The 18,531-nt window shown below is 39.2% G+C and overlaps 1 protein-coding gene across 1 annotated transcript in view; it reads right to left on the bottom strand.

Moving 5' to 3' along the window:
• Positions 1-12,078: 12,078 nt before the first annotated feature.
• nesd (SHC binding and spindle associated nessun dorma) overlaps positions 12,079-18,531 on the bottom strand; it is a 140,081-nt gene continuing 133,628 nt past the window's right edge. The window contains exon 11 of the mRNA XM_076189292.1: positions 12,079-18,449. Within this exon, the coding sequence (XP_076045407.1) occupies positions 18,344-18,449 (106 nt within the window). The 3' untranslated portion in view covers positions 12,079-18,343. The remainder of the gene's footprint in view (positions 18,450-18,531) is intronic.

The following is an 18,531-nucleotide window of genomic DNA, read 5'->3' as shown; positions in this document are numbered from 1 at the left end:
TCTGTCCCTTTTTTGTATTATATCTATTAGTCTTGAGTAGAAACAGATCAAATTTGTAGCACATGATCTTCCCTGTCTAAATCTGAATTGTCTCAGATTTAGTATATTGTTCTCCTCCAGATGTTTAGACCATATGTCTTGATAACTTTTTCACAAATGTTGGCTACCATGCTTGTATGGGAGACTGGTCTGTAATTTGTTGGGCCTTCCTTGTTTCCCTTTTTATATATTGGGACAATATTTGCATTTCTCCAGTTTTCTGGTAGTCTTCCTTCTTTGAGTGAGCAGCTTGTTATATTATATATTTTGTCTATTAGTTTGTCTTTACATTCTTTTAGTATCCAGTTTGCAATTTCATCCTGGCCGTGTGATTTTCTGACATCGAGGTTCATCATTTGATCCATTATTTCTTTTCGCGTTACTATTATTTCGACCATGGGGATCTCGCTTCACTCCCTTCATCCTAATGCTGTATATTTTCTCTAGTGAACACTGATTTAAAGTGTTTGCTCATGACTTTAGCTATGTCTATATCTTCTGTATATTCCATATTCCCTTGGTGCAATTTCACTATTATTATTTTTTTTTAACCCTTCACATATCAATAGGAAAGTTTTGGTTGGTCCTTACATTTTTCTATTATGTCTTTTACATAGTTTCTTTTTTCCTCCCTGCATACTCGTACATATTCATTCCTTTCATTGATATATATTTGCCATTTTCATTTTTTTTTTCTTTTCCAAGCTTTATCTCTTCTATCTTTTGCTTCACTGCGCCTTCTGTTACACCAGCACTTACCGTATTTTAGGGCTTGCAAGACGCTGCATCTTGGAAGACGCGCGCTAATATTTGAAAGAAATTTCTAAAAAAAAAAAAAAAAAAAAAAAAGTCACTCATACAAGAACACATTCACCATATACCCGACCACTGAACACAAATACATAAGAAGCAAGGACGACACGTATTGTTTACTTTACAAAATCACTTGTCCGATTTTGTTTGTATGGCTATAATACTACATACATACATATACCAAGGCTTTTTCCCCCTTCCAAGGGAGGTAGCCAAAAAGGGAAAGGCATAAAAACACTCCCACCCATTTCATCCCTAAATACACTCCACACCCCTCCCACCCTTCCTCTCATCTGAGCACCTCCTGGATGACGGGTCATCCCTGCACCCTGCCCACCGCCCTGGGTCAGAAGCAGTGTCGCAAGACACAGTACATCCACAGCAAGGCCGCTTCATTTAATCGGCGACCCCCCCTCTCCGTCCCCCTTTGCATATAAGGCGAGGACGGGGAGAAATCCCTTCGGGCTGCGTCAAAATTTACTCACACATACTACCCCACCCCCCACCCCCCCCCGCCCATTCCTCCTCATGCAGTCACAACGTCATCCATATACAACCATTCTCCACTCACCTCTGTCTTCCGTCCTCTCCCTTCCTTCCTCAACAGACATTCCCCTCTTCCCCAAAGCCCCCTTCACCCCATCCATCCACCTCATCCTAGGACGTCCCCTCATGTTCACTCCCTCCACATCTGCCTTCCATACCTCTTTTACTAGTCTTTCTTCACTCATTCTTTCCATGTGTCCAAACCATCCTAATATTCTTTCATCGACCCTATCTCCCAGCTCCTTTTTCACCCCTGTTCTCCTCCTCACCTCCTCATTTCTCACTCTATCCAGCCTAGTAACCCCCACCATACTTCTCAGACACCTCATCTCAAACACATTCAGACTCCTTCTCTCTTCTTCTCTTATGTTCCACGTTTCTACCCCATACAGTGCTGTTGGCACAATCACTCCTTCATACAGTCTCCTCTTCGCATCCATTCCCAAATGTCTATTCCTCATTACACTCTTTAAACCACCAAGGCATTTACTCGCTTCTCTCAATCTACATTCTACCTCCACCTTCACTCCACCTTTTCCTGCTACACTTGCACCCAAGTATCTAAAACTATCCACTTCCTCCAGTCGCTCTCCCTTAATGTTCACTTCCAGTCTACTGCCACTTTCACCCCTTATACATCTCATCACCTTACTTTTACCCACATTTATCTTTAGCTTTCTTCTATCACATACTCTCCCAAACTCTGCCACCAGCTTCCTCAATCCCTCCTCTGACCCTGCCACAAGCGCAGTGTCGTCCGCAAACAACAGCTGGCTCACCTCCCACTTTTCTCCATTTTCTTTAACCATCTCCAATCCCTGACTCACTACCCTAGCATTCACCTCTCGCACCACCCCATCCATGTATAAGTTGAACAGCCAGGGCGACATAACGCATCCTTGACGAAGTCCCACCTTTACTTCAAACCACTCACTCTCTCCATTTCTAATCCTAACACATGCTCTACTACTCTCATAAAAACTCTTGACAGCTCCCAAAAGCTTTCCTCCTATCCCATAAATATGCATAACCTCCCACAGTGCCTTTCTGTCTACCCTATCATAAGCCTTTTCCAGATCCATAAAAGCCCAAAAAACATCCTTCCCCTTTCCTATAGCTTTCTCACATATCTGTCTTACCACAAAGATCTGATCTACACAACCTCTACCCGTCCTAAATCCACACTGTTCCTCACCAATTACTCCTTCTGTTCCTCTCCTAATCCTCTCAATTAAGATCCTCCCATAAGCCTTCCCTACTACACTCAACAGGCTAATCCCTCTGAAATTACTACATTCACACTTGTCCCCTTTTCCCTTGTAAAGAGGAACTATACAGGCACTACTCCAGTCCTCCGGTACTCTACCCTCTCTCCAGCAAACATTAAATAACCTCACCAACCAGTCCACCATCACTGAACCTCCCTTTTTCAGACATTCTGCATGACATCCATCCAGACCAGGTGCCTTACCTGCTTTCATCATCTTTACAACTGCCTTCACCTCATCCTTCCTTATTTCTCCTCCATTTTCCTCACTCATCACTCTCATTTTCTTCGCATTTCCCACTGCAGCTATCTTTCCTTCCCTATCCTCCTTCACATTCAGCAACTCCCTAAAATATTCTGCCCATCTTCCCCTCACTGCCATCTCTTCCATTATCAACTCTCCATCTGTACCTTTTACCTTTCCTTCCCTACTTGATTCGCCTCCTCTTCCTCTCTTAATTTCTTTCCAAAACATCTTTTTATTACTTTCAAAATTTTCTGTCATACTCCTACCCCATTTCACATCTGCTCTCCTCTTTGCCTCCTTTACCTTTTGCTTTACTTCTCTTTTCTTTGTACGTCTCATATGACTCCCCTGTCCTCTTTTGTAACCAATCTGTGAATGCTCGCTTCTTCTCTTCTACAACCTTCTTTGTTTCCTCATCCCACCATTCACTACCCTTTCTTCTATTTCCCCCTAAAAAGCAAAGGAAAGGCATAAGGGGTGCTGGAGGGCTATAATACTAGTTGAGGATTAGTAAATATACTATATAGTTTTCATTGTCCAAGGGTGGTTTTATTTTCATTAAAAAATATACATATATATCCATGTAGAAATATAAAACTCCACTGCCGAATCATTTTTTCGGTAGGTGGTGGTCCAAAGTGTCTTTCTGCTGCTCTGTTACCATGTCCTTTGGCATATCGTTCAACTTGTAGCTTGTATGAGATAGAATAACTAAACCGTTTCGATGAACTAGCCATGGGTGATAATTTCCAGGACAAAAAAGCTTGTGACACGTGTGATAGCCTGGTGGTAAATGATAAAGGCACCTGGCATGAGCGTGCGTTCGTGTGTATGTGTTGCTATGAGACGAGGGAGCGGCCCGTTTTCTCCACAAGCCGAGTAGGCTCCAGGAAGGATTATGGTATTGGAAATACTTGTAACAGCTAAGTACTGAGCTTACATCATATAAAAGGCTGAATTAAATAGTACTTCAGCTAACATCATAATGTAATGACTCAACAAACACCTATCCAGGTCGCTATCGGTCAAGTGTCCAAGCTCACTTGAGCCTTACAATACAACATTCGTCTTGGAAGACATACTAGTATTTTTCAGGTTATTTTTTAGGGAAAAAAAGTCGTCCTGTTAGCCGTACAATACGGTAATATACACCTATTTCTGTTTTTGTCTTGGTGTCTACTCTTTCATGTGTTCCCTAACTCTTTGGTGTATAGCTTGAAATGTATATATCCTATTTGAGATGCCAAAGGATTTTTTCCCCTTACAAGGGAGGTAGACAAAAACAAAGGCATAAAAACCACTTCCACCCATTCCATCCCTAACATACTCCACTCACCTCCACCCTCTTATCTTGGCACCTCTTGAATGATGGGTCATCCCTGCATCTCGCCCACTGCCCTAAGTCAGAAGCACTGTCGCAAGACAGCACATCAACAGCAAGGCCGCTTCATTAAATCGGCGACCCCCCTCCCCGTCCCCTCATGCAGAAAAGGAGAAGACGGGGAGAAATCCCTTTGGGCTGCGTCAATTTATTTCTCATACATACTCCTTCACCCCTATTCTCACCCACTCCACTTCATGCATCACAGCATCATCCATACACAACCATTCTCCATTCACCCTTACCTTCTGTCTTCTCCCGTCCTTCCTCAACAGACATTCCCCTCTTTCTCAATGCTCCTTTTACCCCATCCTAGCCATCTCATCCTAGGTCGCCCCCTCATGTTCACTCCTTCCACCTCTGCTTTCCACACCTCATTTACTAGTCTTTCTTTACTCATTCTTTCCATGTGTCCAAACCATCCTAATACTCTTTCATCAACCCTATCTCCCAACTCCCTTTCCTTCCCCGTTCTCCTCCTCACCTCCTCATTTCTCACTCTTTCTAGCCTAGTAACCCTATCATACTTCTCAGGCATTTCATCTCAAACACATTCAAACTCCTTCTCTCTTCCGCTCTTATGTTCCATTTTTCTGCCCCATACAGTGCTGTCGGCACAATCACTCTTTCATACAATCTTCTCTTAGCATCCATTCCCAAATATCTATTTCTCATTACACTTTTTAATCCTTCAAGGCATTTACTCACTTCTCTCAATCTACATTCTACCTCCACCCCCACTCCTCCTTTTCCTGCCACATTCGCACCCTCAACAAACATTCCCCTCTTTCCCAATGCTTCTTTTACCCCATCCATCTATCTCATCCTAGGTCGCCCCCTCATGTTCACTCCTTCCACACCTCTTTTACTAGTCTTTCTTTACTCATTCTTTCCATGTGTCCAAACCATCCCAATTCTCTTTCATCAACCCTATCTCTCAACTCCCTTTCCTTTCCTGTTCTCCTCCTCACCTCATTTCTCACACTATCCAGCCTAGTAACCCCTCTCCTACTTCTCAGTCATTTCATCTCAAAAGCATTCAAACTCCTTCTCTTCCTCTCTTATGTTCCATGTTTCTGCCCCATACAGTGCTGTTGGCACAATCACTCCTTCATACAATCTCCTCTTAGCATCCATTCCCAAATGTCTATTTCTCATTACACTTTTTAATCCTTCAAGGCACTTAATCGCTTCTCTCAATCTACATTCTACCTCCACCTCCATTCCTTTTCCTGCTACATTCGCACCCAAGTTTCTAAAACTATCCACTTCTTCCAGTCTCTCTCCCTTAATACTCACTTCCAGTCTGCTGCCACTTTCTCCCCTTGTACATCTCATCACCTTACATTTACCCACATTTATCTTCAACTTCCTTCTTTTGCACACCTTCCCAGACTCTTTTCTTTGTACCCCTCATATGATTCCCTCATCCTATTTTGTAACCAATCTGTGAAAGATCACTTTTTCTCTTCAACCCTTTTTGCTTCCTCATCCCACCACTCACTACCCTTCCCTCTAATTCCTCACATCCTCCTTGTTCCACACACCATCTCTGCACATCTTGTGACTCCCTTCTTGATCCATCCCCATTCCTCCTTCACTCCTAGCTTTACTCCCTTCCACTCCTCTCTCAGCTTCCTCTTATACTTCTTTCTCATTTAAACAGTTCACTCTAAGCACCTCCCTACCATTTGTCCTTTTCCTCTTTCTCCATCTATCCTCCACTATCAACTTACCCTCCACGAAAAAGGACCTGATATTCCCCCACTCTCTCCCTTTAGAACATGTACATCGTTAACTCTTCCTACCATACTCCTGGTTACCACTATAGTCCATTAATGCTCTATCTACCACCCTTCCATCCACCACCCTCTCCCATGTGTACTTATGCTTGATTTTCTTCCCAAAAACTATATTTGCTATCATCAACTCTCTAGACACATCTCCACCATCAACTCTCCACTACGATTTTTTCCTGGAACTCCAGAATTCCCAATCACTCCGTCTGTTGATTCATTTCCTGTGGTGCCGTCGATTGATTAGGATGTGTTTAACCAAGAGCACCTCCAATGGGAGTGATCAGAGATACCCACATAAGAACGATTTGGGAAATAAAAATCAAGGTATACGCTGCCACCACCCAATCGTCTATATGGATATATCTGACCATAAATGGAAACTGCTCCTTGTTATTCACGTCTGACTCCGTCCCCTTTCCTCAGGTCGTTCGGGGTTGGTCCTGGGTAGCGAAAAGGCCTATGCCCAAGTGGGGGTAGTAAAAGAATATAAGCCACCAATAATGTGGGGCCACCAATAATGTGGGGGTAGTAAAAGAAAATAAGCGAAGGTCTGCTATGTGTTAATTATTACACTGAAGCAAAAATATAGTAAGGAAATACAAAAGTATATTGTGGTTTTCTCCAACTAGACAATCTATTGATCCTTACAATATGAAAAATATATGGGTATGCGAGACATTTAATAACAGTTTTTTCTTTCTTATGGGCATCATAAGTAAGGTCACAGGCACGTGGAAAAACGTAGTTATTTACGCTCCAACCTTCCGGTCACTGTATAAGTCTACTTATAATATTGTGTCTACCTTCAAGCACTGTGTCTACCTTCAACCCCGTATTCTTATTAGAGAACGATCACAGACAGAATTGTACTCTAAGTATTACACTCTCATAGCTAATGTATATACGCAAAGTGTTTGTGAAGTACACTCCCTTAAACCCCTTTTTCCATATCTGTTATCGGAATCATTTTTGGCATCAGATTCAAAACTTAATAATAATGATAACTATATCTGCACTATATCATTTAACTCACATATTGACATTTGTTTTCATTAATCTTACAGAACGTGTTCATACCTGTTATCGGAATCATTTTTGGCATCAGATTAAAATTTTAGCTGCGCACAAAGAGAACGAGACGGCTATGTGTCATTCCTACCCTAGCATTAAGGTCTCTTAATACCACTACATTGACATTTCTCCCTAATCTCTCTATGCACTCATTTAAATCTATCCAAAAAGCCTCCCTTTCCTCTACACTCTTCTCACTACCAGGCCCATATGCACTTACAAAAACCCATATCTCCCCAGTTTCACCTTCATCCACATTAACCTTGAAGAAACCTCCTTCCACTCCACTACACACTTACTTATCTCTTCACTTACTAGTATAGCCACCCCTTCTCTCCCTCATCCTCTCTTCACTCCTGAGAACCTCCCAAACTCATATTCACCCCTCCCTCTCAACTAGTTTCACTCAATGCCAATGCATTCATCTTCTCACAAACATAGTACCTATCTCTTCCCTTTTACTCTCATCTGTACTACATCCATGCACATTAAAAGACCCAAACCTTAGGGTACTGGTTGGAAAACTCCTAGACCCTCTTATGCCTTTACTTTTTTTAGGAATGTCCCCTTTGGGGCTACAGGGAGAAGGATGCCTAGTCCTATTCTTCATCCCTTTTTTGTCGTCTCTTACGACTCAAGTGGAAAGACTTGGTGGTAGTATTCTTTCCCCTCCAACACAGGGGAAATTTGAGATGTAATAATCTATATTATACACAAGTTTTTGTTCTGCAATTTTGATTTCATATGGGAGAATTTTGTCTTCCCCAAAAATAATAAAATGAAGTGTTTCTCCTGAGGCCGTATTAATTTGGTTGTTTAGGGTACATTTAACACAAAGAATCCAACCATCTCAAGTTATACTATGTGGGCTTATCAAACCTCTAAGACATGTAATAGTTTTCTTATTTCACCTCTCTACAACTCTATTGCTCTGAGGATGATTCACCAGAATGTTTACTTTATGTATCTTGAATAACCTACATAATTCTTCCAATATTTTATTAAATTCAGTACCATTGTCCGATGTGAACTACAATCACTATCATGAAGTAATTCTAATACCCCTTGTACAAGAGTTTGTGGAATTCACTGGGCCCCTAGAAATATCTTTCCCACTTACAACTGTTTTTCTATACAAAAGTCCATTGTTCAAATGAAATTCCTCTATCTTATAACCTTTTGGTAGTTTTGGAGGATTACTTCTTGGGTTCATCAAATTCTGGGCTACTTTTTCCCAAGTCTTATCTTTTCTTTGTTCCCTTATTATCATTTCCTCATTTGTTACTAGTTCATCTATACTACAGATGAAAGTGATCAACCCTGATGTTAGTTGGCTAACATTTCTAGATAGTGCATCTGCTGCAACATTCTTTCTACTTGGAACATATTCAAACACAGAAGTGTAGTAAACCACCTGGCTAATCTGCCCCTATGATTCTTATGCTTAAATAAGTTCTGAATAGCTGTATGATCAGTCCATACTTTGAATATTCCAGTATCATATCTCTAAAACTTTCTAGTGAGTATATCACTGTTAAGGTTTCTCTTTCTGTTATAGAGTAGTTCCTCTCTGTACTATTACAGAGTCTTGATGTGTAAGCTATCGGTTTCAAAGTTCCATTTCTCTCTTGCATCAGCTTGCCTCCTAACCCTATGTCAGACACATCAGTACAAAGAATGAACTCCTTATCATAATTAGGATGTATGAGAACTGGAGAACTAGTAAGTTTATCTTTCACTAGTAAGTTTATCTTTCACTAGTAAGTTTATCTTCTCACTACCAAGCCAGTATGGGCCTGGTAGTGAGAAGAGTGTAGAAGAATGGGAGGCTTTTTTGGATAGATTTAAATGAGTGCATAGAGGGATGAGGGAGGAACATCAATGTAGTAGTATTGGGAGACCTTAATGCTAGGGTAGGAAATAAACCGATAGACGGAGTGGTTGGGAAATGTGGAGTTCCAGGAAAGAATCATAGTGGAGAGCTGATGGTGGAGATTTGTCTAGAGAGTTGATGGTAGCAAATACAGTGTTTTGAAAGAAAGTCAAGCATAAGTACACATGGGAGAGGGTGGTGGATGGAAGGGTGGTAGATAGTGTTAATGGACTATGTAGTGGTAGATAGGAGTATAATAGGAAGAGTTAAGGATGTACATGTTCTAAGGGGAGAGAGTAGGGGAATATCAGATCATATTTTGGTGGAAGGTAAGTTGAGAGTACAGGATAGGTGGAGAAAGAGGAAAAGGACAAAAGGTAAGGAGGTGCTTAGAGTGAACTGCTTAAATGAGAAGGAAAAGGAGAAGGAGTACAAGAAGAAGCTGAGAGAGGAGTGGGAGGGAGTGAATGATAGAGTAGAACTAGGAGTGGAGGAGGAATGGGGATGGTTCAAGGAGGGAGTCACAAGGTGTGCAAAGATGGTGTGTGGAACAAGGACAGGAGGAAATAGAAGGAGGGGTAGTGAGTGGAGGGATGAGGAAACAAAGAAACAAATTAAATTAGTGGTACATGATCTTACTTGTCTGAATCCAAATTGCCTCAGGTTCAGTATATTATTCTCCTCCAGATATTTTGTCCATCTATCTTTGATGATTTTCTCACATATTTTAACTATTGTACTTGTTAGGGACACCAGTCTATAATTTGTTGGGTCTTCCTTACAGTGGCCGCGAAAAGTTTGGGCGCAAAATTATAGGCGCCCCAACTTTCCCCTAAACTCAAAACATGCGAAAAATACAACTTTCCACCCAAACTTTTCGCTATTTTTCAATGCTAGCGTTTGTACCCGTATTTAGCCGAGACAATACACACTATTTGGCAACTCTGTTTAGGCGCACTCGATGTCACATGGAGTCACTTTCTAAACATCTCTCACGGAGAGTAGTCTTTTTTTTGCGGTGGTCTCTGTTTTTGTGCCTTGATATCTCCGTAATGGGAAGTGGTAAAGAGCTGGAAAGAGACACAGTTGTTACAATCATAACCCTCTATAAGGAGGGTTATAAGTGTAAAGATATTGCTACTCGTGTGGGAATTGGAGTGCGTCAAGTGCAAAAGTGGACCAAGAAATTTCAAGACGAAGGAAGTGACATCATTCCTACTCAAAAGCATCGCTCTGCTCGGCCAAGGAAGATATCAAATCGTACTTCTACGGTTCTAACTGCCTCCTACAGTTATTAGGAGGCAGTTAGAACCGTAGAAGTACGATTTGATATCTTCCTTGGCCGAGCAGAGCGATGCTTTTGAGTAGGAACGATGTCACTTCCTTCGTCTTGAAATTTCTTGGTCCACTTTTGCACTTGACGCACTCCAATTCCCACACGAGTAGCAATATCTTTACACTTATAACCCTCCTTATAGAGGGTTATGATTGTAACAACTGTGTCTCTTTCCAGCTCTTTACCACTTCCCATTACGGAGATATCAAGGCACAAAAACAGAGACCACCGCAAAAAAAAGACTACTCTCCGTGAGAGATGTTTAGAAAGTGACTCCATGTGACATCGAGTGCGCCTAAACAGAGTTGCCAAATAGTGTGTATTGTCTCGGCTAAATACGGGTACAAACGCTAGCATTGAAAAATAGCGAAAAGTTTGGGTGGAAAGTTGTATTTTTCGCATGTTTTGAGTTTAGGGGAAAGTTGGGGCGCCTATAATTTTGCGCCCAAACTTTTCGCGGCCACTGTATTTCCCCCTTTATATATTGGCATTTTCACAGTCTCCTGGGAGTTTTCCTTCTTTGAGTGAGCATTCAATTATTTTGTATATTTTTCCTGTTAGTTCATCTATACATTCCTTCAGTATCCAGTTTGCAACTCCGTCCGGGCCATGTGATTTGTTAACGCCAAGCTTTAATATTTGATTCCTTATTTCATTCTGAGTAATATTTAATTTCTTCAATGGAGGAAATCTTACTTCAATTCTTTGATCACAGTTTTGTAGATTTTTTTCCTCTTTGGTGAATGCAGATTTGAAATGTTTGTTCATAAATCTGCTATTTCTATATCTTCTGTGTATTCTCTGTTACCTTGACATAATTGAAGTATTTACTGTTTATTTTTTAGCTTGTTGTTTACATATCTATAAAATAATTTGGGTTGATCTTTACATTTGTCTATTATGTCCTTTTCATAATTTTTCTTTTCTTCTCTACATATTTTTACATATTCATTTCTTAGTTTGGTGTATATTTTCCATTTCTCAGTTGTTGTTTTCCTTTTTCCACCTTTTCCAAGTTTTATCTCTTCTGTATTTTGCCTCACTGCACTTTTTATAACACCAGGATTTTATATATGCCCTTTCCTGTTTTTGTCTAGGTACATACTTATCCACTCCTTGATTATAGATTTCCTTCCAAATTATCCATTTCTCTTCCACCTTTGTTTCTTCATTATTAAATTTTTCCCAATTTGCTTCTCGAAAGAAATTTCTAAGTTTCTCAAAATCTGTTTCGTTATACATTAGTTTTCCTTTTCTGTGTTTTTCATTTATTTCTATATTTGTTTCTTCATTTAATTCTAGTTCTATTAGTGATCACTTTTTCCAATTGGTGTCTTGTATTAGATTTTATCCACAATTTTGGGTTCTAATGTGAATATCAAATCCAACCTTGAGGGTTCATTGTTATTTCTATATTTGGGTTATCCTTGGGATAGTGATGGCAGCTGTGACATATACTTAATAGAGAGGCAACCTAAAATTTTTGATGAAAAATGGAGTTACACCAGAAGCAGAAAGTCTCTTTGGGTTCCTGGTAGAGGTCTTCTACCTTAGATATGTTATATTCATGTCTGTATGGTGTCAGTGCTGAGCAGTCTGTAAATGGGGCAAGCATTCTCAAATGTATTGGAAGCTTTATAGTGTGTTTGATAAGCACTGCTCAAGCAAGATAGAGGAAAGTGAAAGGATACAGAAATTTTGCTTATTGCAGTTGATGGGTGAACTGTATATTATGAAACATTGAGTGTGATTACAATATTTTGGCTTTAATCAACACAAGATACAGTATAACCATCAATAAAAGTGATGAACATGCAGTGAATTGAAAAAAGTGCATGAACACATTTGACTAGGTTAATACCCTAAGCATACAAGCATCATGATAGTCTATTATATATTTGCATAGAATTTTTTTTTATAAGAATAACTATATACTCCTTATAAAGATCGTTAAAAAAAAGAAAGGAAAGAAAATAATGATAATAATATATATATACATATATATATATACACACACATATAGTGCAATTCCTTTTCTTACAAATATATGAGTACTCCATGAATTTATAATAAAATACAATTATTTGTTACATCAAGCTTCACTAGGTGGAAACTCCACAGTGCCAGCCAACAGCTCTAGGCCTTCCCACAGACCCCTCTGGGGATTGGATTGCTATCTGTGTTTTATTAGATTATTGGATTGCTATCTGTGTTTTATTAGTGTGGAACTGTTTCTATTTCAAACTGACAGTAGTTAGGGGGAGGGGAGCAGTCACTGGGTGTCAGCTTTTCATGCTTGAAAAAATGTAAGAAATACAGTTGAAATTGAAAGACATCTTGGGTCCAGTCCCGAGACTGAGTGTCAGCTCCTCAGAGCTGCACTTCTGATGGAGGTGAGGGGGTTGATGTAGGACCACCACAAGCAAGTAACCATCATTGATCCCAGTGGAAGTACAAAAAACTTTTTGGTCCATGAAACCAGCCATTAATGGGAAAAATATAAGGGCCATCACAAAGAAATGGTAAACTCACGTATCTGAATCCAACTCAATTTATCATATGTATGCTAACCACAATGACTGTATTTCACTTCTATGTAATTAAGTGGTGGGAGTAAACCAGCTTCAGCTGTAGGGTACTCCTATTGAGGTGCTGTCCCTAGCTGCAGTGCTTCTAACCTTAGCAGTGGGTAAGGGACAGGGATGACCTTTCATCCACAAGGAGCTAAAATAGAAGTGACAACAAATGGGTTTGATGGTTAAAGGGCAGGTGTATGAATCTGTTTTCCCTAAAAAAACGTAAACTAAAAGGTGACATGATACAGGTCTTTAAGATTCTAAAGGGAATTGACATCAAAAGTGACAAAAATTTCACCCTGAATGAGAATCAGACAAGAAACAATGGTCTCAAACTGTCCAGAAATAGATTTAATTTGGAAGTGGGTAGAAACAACTTTGCCAACCATGTAGTTTATGAATGGAATAAACTTCCTGCAGAGGCAGTGCAATGTAGTTCAGTTCAAAGCTTTAAGAATCATTTAGATAAACACCTAAGCAAGATGCTCTAATGACTATCATTTATTTCATATTATTTGTTTATTTGTTTTGTTATCATTTGTCTGTTTTGTTTATTATTATTTGCTTGATTCTCTTTTATCATTATTTACGTCAATTCATTATTATTTACTATTTACCTATTTGTTTATTATTTAACTATACCTATGCATTTATGTATTTTATTTACATTATTATATTATTTATTCATTTATTTATCATTATTATTTTTTTGTGCATCCAACCTGGATATGGACCAAAAGGTCTCCTGTCAGCATGCTCTGCCTTTGTAATCCTTTAACCCAGCCACTCCATTCATATGAGGAAAGGGATTTTTGGTATGTGTATACTGTATGTAACAATCATCCTTATCCTCCTCTACACCACTTTGGTCAAAGTCAAAGCAGCAAGAGACAGTGCTTCTACAGCAGGGCCTGATACCTGGCATAATTCATCTATCTATATACCCAGGGCTCTTCTCCCTTTTAAGAGAGGTAGCCAGCCAAGCCATGCACCCACTCTCATTGTTTCCCTCTCATCTTAGCTCCTTATGGATGAAGGGTCATCCCTGTCTCATGTCCACTGGCTGGGTCAAAAGCAATGCAGCAAGACATCTTAATGCATAGTTTGCAGCATAATTCAGTTTTTGAAAATCATCAGATTGGTTTATGCATGCATTTATCTTTGTTTTTGACAGCACATCAAAGTAAATATTTTCTTTCCCTACACATAAAGCATGGTAACATTCTAATAAAAGGAATTGCATGTACAGCACATAAGCTGTGAACACAAAACCATAGATATATTAAGAAACTGCAAAACAATATAATGTATCCATAATCATACATACAAATATACACACACATACACCAAGAACTTTTTCCCATCCATTTCATCTCCACATATTCCACTCCCATTCACCACCCCACTCTCCCTCTTTTCTTGGCTCCTCCTGGATAATGGATCATCCCTGCATCTTGCCCACTGCTCTGGGTAAGACACAGCACATCCACGGCAAGGCCACTTCATTTAATCAAGGGAAGGAAATATTATGCATACAGGATTAGAAATGGATAGAGAACCTAGGTATAGAAATATGAGAAATAGAAATATTAATGACATTTTGGATGATTTAATAGAACTCAAATGGGAGTACAAAACAATGTACAAAGAAGTATCTATGCTAAGGAAAACCAATCAGGAAGGATGATAGGGAGATAGATGACTTAAAAAAGGAATTAAATCAATTAAAGGCAGAAAATGAAAGGTTAAAAAGTGAAGAAGAAACAAAAAAAAAAAAAAAAAAAAAATGGAGAGTGGACCTGAGGCTGAGAATATGGTAAAAGGAAAAAGGAAACAAAAAAGACAGAAAAAGATGAGAAAGGAAATTAAAAATAGCTTATACCAATATAGACAGAATAACTTCAGGAATGAATAAATTAAATGATTACCTGGCCTTAGAAAAACCAGACATAATGGGAATAGTGGAAACTAAATTAAAATGTACTCCACCACCCAACACTGTGGGACAAGGTTTATACAACTGCTGGACAAAGAACAGAAAGGATAAACAGGGTGGCGGAGTATTAACTTTGACTAATAAAGATTTAAAAGTAACAAAAAATAACTGAAGGAAAAATAATGTAGAATCAATTATGATACAAGTTTAAAGCAAACATATAAAGAGCAGAAAATTTGTAGTGGTGTATGTGCCCCCCAAAACACAGTCCTGGACAGAAAGTGATCATTCCAAAATATTAGAAGATACAAAATACAAATCAACTAATATACTGAAGGACAGAAGAAATACAGTAATTATGGGTGACTTTAATTCAAAAGAAATATGTTGGGAGGAAATGACAGTGAAGGGTGGAGAGGAACTCTGGGGCAACGTCCTGCTCGACATGACCACTGAATACACAATGACTTAGTGGATAAAGGAAAATACCAGATACAGAGGTAGTGAAGAACCATCAAAGCTGGATTTAATACTTACAACAGAGCCTGAAATTGTCGATAAAATTTATTACAAAACTCCGATAGGAAAGAGTGACCATGTACTAATAGAATTTGAGTTAAATGAGCAAATGGATCAAAGCAGAAATTATAAACATACAATAGGAAGACTTATGTACAACAAAACAAATTTTGAGAAACTCAAAAAAATTCTTTCGCAATGCAAACTGGGAAAAATTCCTAAATGAAGAAACAGGGATGGAAGAGAAATGGAACATACTAAAAGAAATTTACAATGAGGGAGTAAATATATATGTACCACAAAAAAAATGGAATAAAAAGCTGGTACAACACAAGGTGTAGATGCAAAGGATAAAAAAGAGACAAGGCTTGGAAGAAATGGTAGAGACAAGAAAACAAGCAAATGGCAAATGTACATCAAACTAAGAAATGAGTATGTAAAAATATGCAGAGATAAAAAGAGAAACTATAAAAAAAAAAATAATAATAATAATAATAATAGAAAAATGCATGGAAGAACCCAAACTATTTTACAGGTATGTAAATGGCAAACTGAAGAACAAACAAGAAATAGAAAAACTGCGCCAAGGTAAACATGAATATACAGAAGAACTGGAAATGGCTGAAATTATGAACAACCATTTCAAATCAGTATTCACAATAGAAAACTCACCTAACTGTGAGGAAACAGACCACACAAGAAACTAATGAGAAAAATAGAATCAATAGGTGGCATCAGAGAAAAATTATTGGAATGGATGGAAGATCTCCTGACTGGGAGAAAAATGAGGGTAGTAATTAGAGACAAACACTCGAATTGGGAAGAAATATAAGTGGTGTACTGCAAGGTTCGGTACTGGCTCCAATTGTGTTTGCCACATATATAAATGACATGGATTAAGGAATAGAGTGCTATATGAATTTTTTCACAGATTACACAAAAATACTAAAGAATGTAAGAAAAGAGGAGGATTGTGAATCATTACAGTTACACCTGGACAAAATTTGGAAATGGACCAAAATACGGGAAGTGAACTTCAATATCAAGAAATGTAGTATAATGGAGTCTGGAAAAAGTAAAAAATAAATATCAAGAAATTATAAAATTGGTGAAGAAGTCAAAAAAGTGAACTTAGAGTAATAATCAGCAAGGACATGACACCAGATAAACATATCAATAAAATAGTCGGAGAAACCTTCAACCTATTAAGGTCATTGAAAGTGGCATTTGACTACTTGCATGAGGAAATTATTAAAAAAATATTAGTTACCCTAATAAGACCAAAACTGGAGTATGCAGGAACACTATGGACACCCAGTACTAAAAAAGAATATAAAGAAATTAGAAACATGGAACATGAAAGAGGAAGAGAGAAGGAGTTTGAATGTGTTTGAGATGAAATGTCTGAGAAGTATGATAGGGGTTACTAGGCTAGATAGAGTGAGAAATGAGGAGGTGAGGAGGAGAACAGGGGTGGAAAGGGAGCTGGGAGATAGGGTTGATGAAAGGGTATTAGGATGGTTTGGACACATGGAAAGAATGAGTGAAGAAAGATTAGTAAAAGAAGTGTGGAAGGCGGAGGTGGAAGGAGTGAAATGAGGGGGCGTCCTAGGATGAGATGGATGGATGGGGTGAAAGGGGCTTTACAAAAGAGAGGAATGTCTGTGGAGGAAGGATGGGAGAGGACAGAAGATAGGGGTGAATGGAGAAGGGTTGTGTATAGATGAGGCTGTGATGCATGAGGGGGAGTGGGTGGGGGATGGGGGGTGAAGAAGTATGTATGAAAAAAATTTGACGCAGCCCCAAGGGATTTCTCCCCGTCTTCTCCTTTTCTGTATGAGGGGACGGAGAGGGTGGGTCGCCAAATTTATGAAGTGGCCTTGCTGTGGATGTGCTGTGTCTTGCGACACTGCTTCTGACCCAGGGCAGTAGACAGGATGCAGGGATGACCCGTCATCCAGGAGGTGCCAAGATAGGAGGGAGGGAGGAGGGTGGAGGGGAGTGGAACATATGGGAAATGAAATGGGTGGGAGTGATTTCTATGCCTTTTTCTTTTTGGCTACCTCCCGTGTAAGGGTATATGCATGTATGTAGAAAAAATACAAAGAGCAACAACAAAGTTGGCACCAACTCTCTCCAAATTAACATACAAACAAGGATTGTCCAAATTGGAATTTCCAACTCTGGAACAAAGAGAAAGAGGAGATCTGTTGACTATTTATAGAATCATGAAAGGAATGGAAATCCTAAATAGGATTTACTAAAATGGGACAATAAAAAAAAAAAAGAGGACATGAAAAGAAACTAAAAAAAGATAACTATAGAAGAGATCTGGAAAAAAAAAGCTTCCCACACAGAGTCCTGGATACCTGGAATAATTTAGATGAAGAAACAGTGTGTGCAAACACTATTCAAGATCTTGAGAAAAAACTTGGTGCTGAAAGATACAAAGACAGGTCACCATGAGCATGGTTCCTTTCCTGTATAATACAACTAGGTAAATACACACACACACCAAGGGCTTTTTCACCCTTGCAAGGGAGGTAGCCAAAATCCCACATACTCTACTCCCATTCACCACCCCTCCCACCATCTTTTCTTGGGTCCTCAAGAATGATGGGTCATCCCTGCATCTTGTCCATTGCCATAGGTTAGAAAGAATGCAACAAGACACAGCACATCCAGAGCAAGGCCACTTCATTTGGGCTGCATCAGAATATTCACACATACTCCCTAACCCCCAAACCCCCCACCCACTCCTTTCCATGAACCACAGCATCATCCATAAACAACTATTCTCATAATCATAGGAGGGATTAAAGCTTTAATTATGAAAAACTGTTCATAGATTATAAAATATATACTGGTATAAAGAGTCACAGCTTATTTTCTTTTATGTGAAGGTCCTACAAGTCCTTTAGTTGTTTGAAGAAGATAGATTCAGTCTTGTGAATCTGCAGAGTTGTCAGATTGGCTGTCTGCGATGACAAAAGCAACATTGACAGCATTTCCATCAAACTTGACATCTTCACACTCCTTCAGTAGACTGTTGAATAAAAACACAAGTGACACTTAATTCCATATTTGAAAAAGAAGAACAAGAAGAAGAAACTGATTAGTACAAGGCA

The sequence above is a fragment of the Oratosquilla oratoria genome, chromosome 8 (assembly GCF_046742065.1).
Source record: "Oratosquilla oratoria isolate Oo_2021 chromosome 8, ASM4674206v1, whole genome shotgun sequence".
In the NCBI taxonomy this organism is placed as follows: domain Eukaryota; kingdom Metazoa; phylum Arthropoda; class Malacostraca; order Stomatopoda; family Squillidae; genus Oratosquilla; species Oratosquilla oratoria.
Note: the sequence above shows the minus strand (reverse complement) of the source record. Positions and strands in the feature narration are given on the sequence as shown.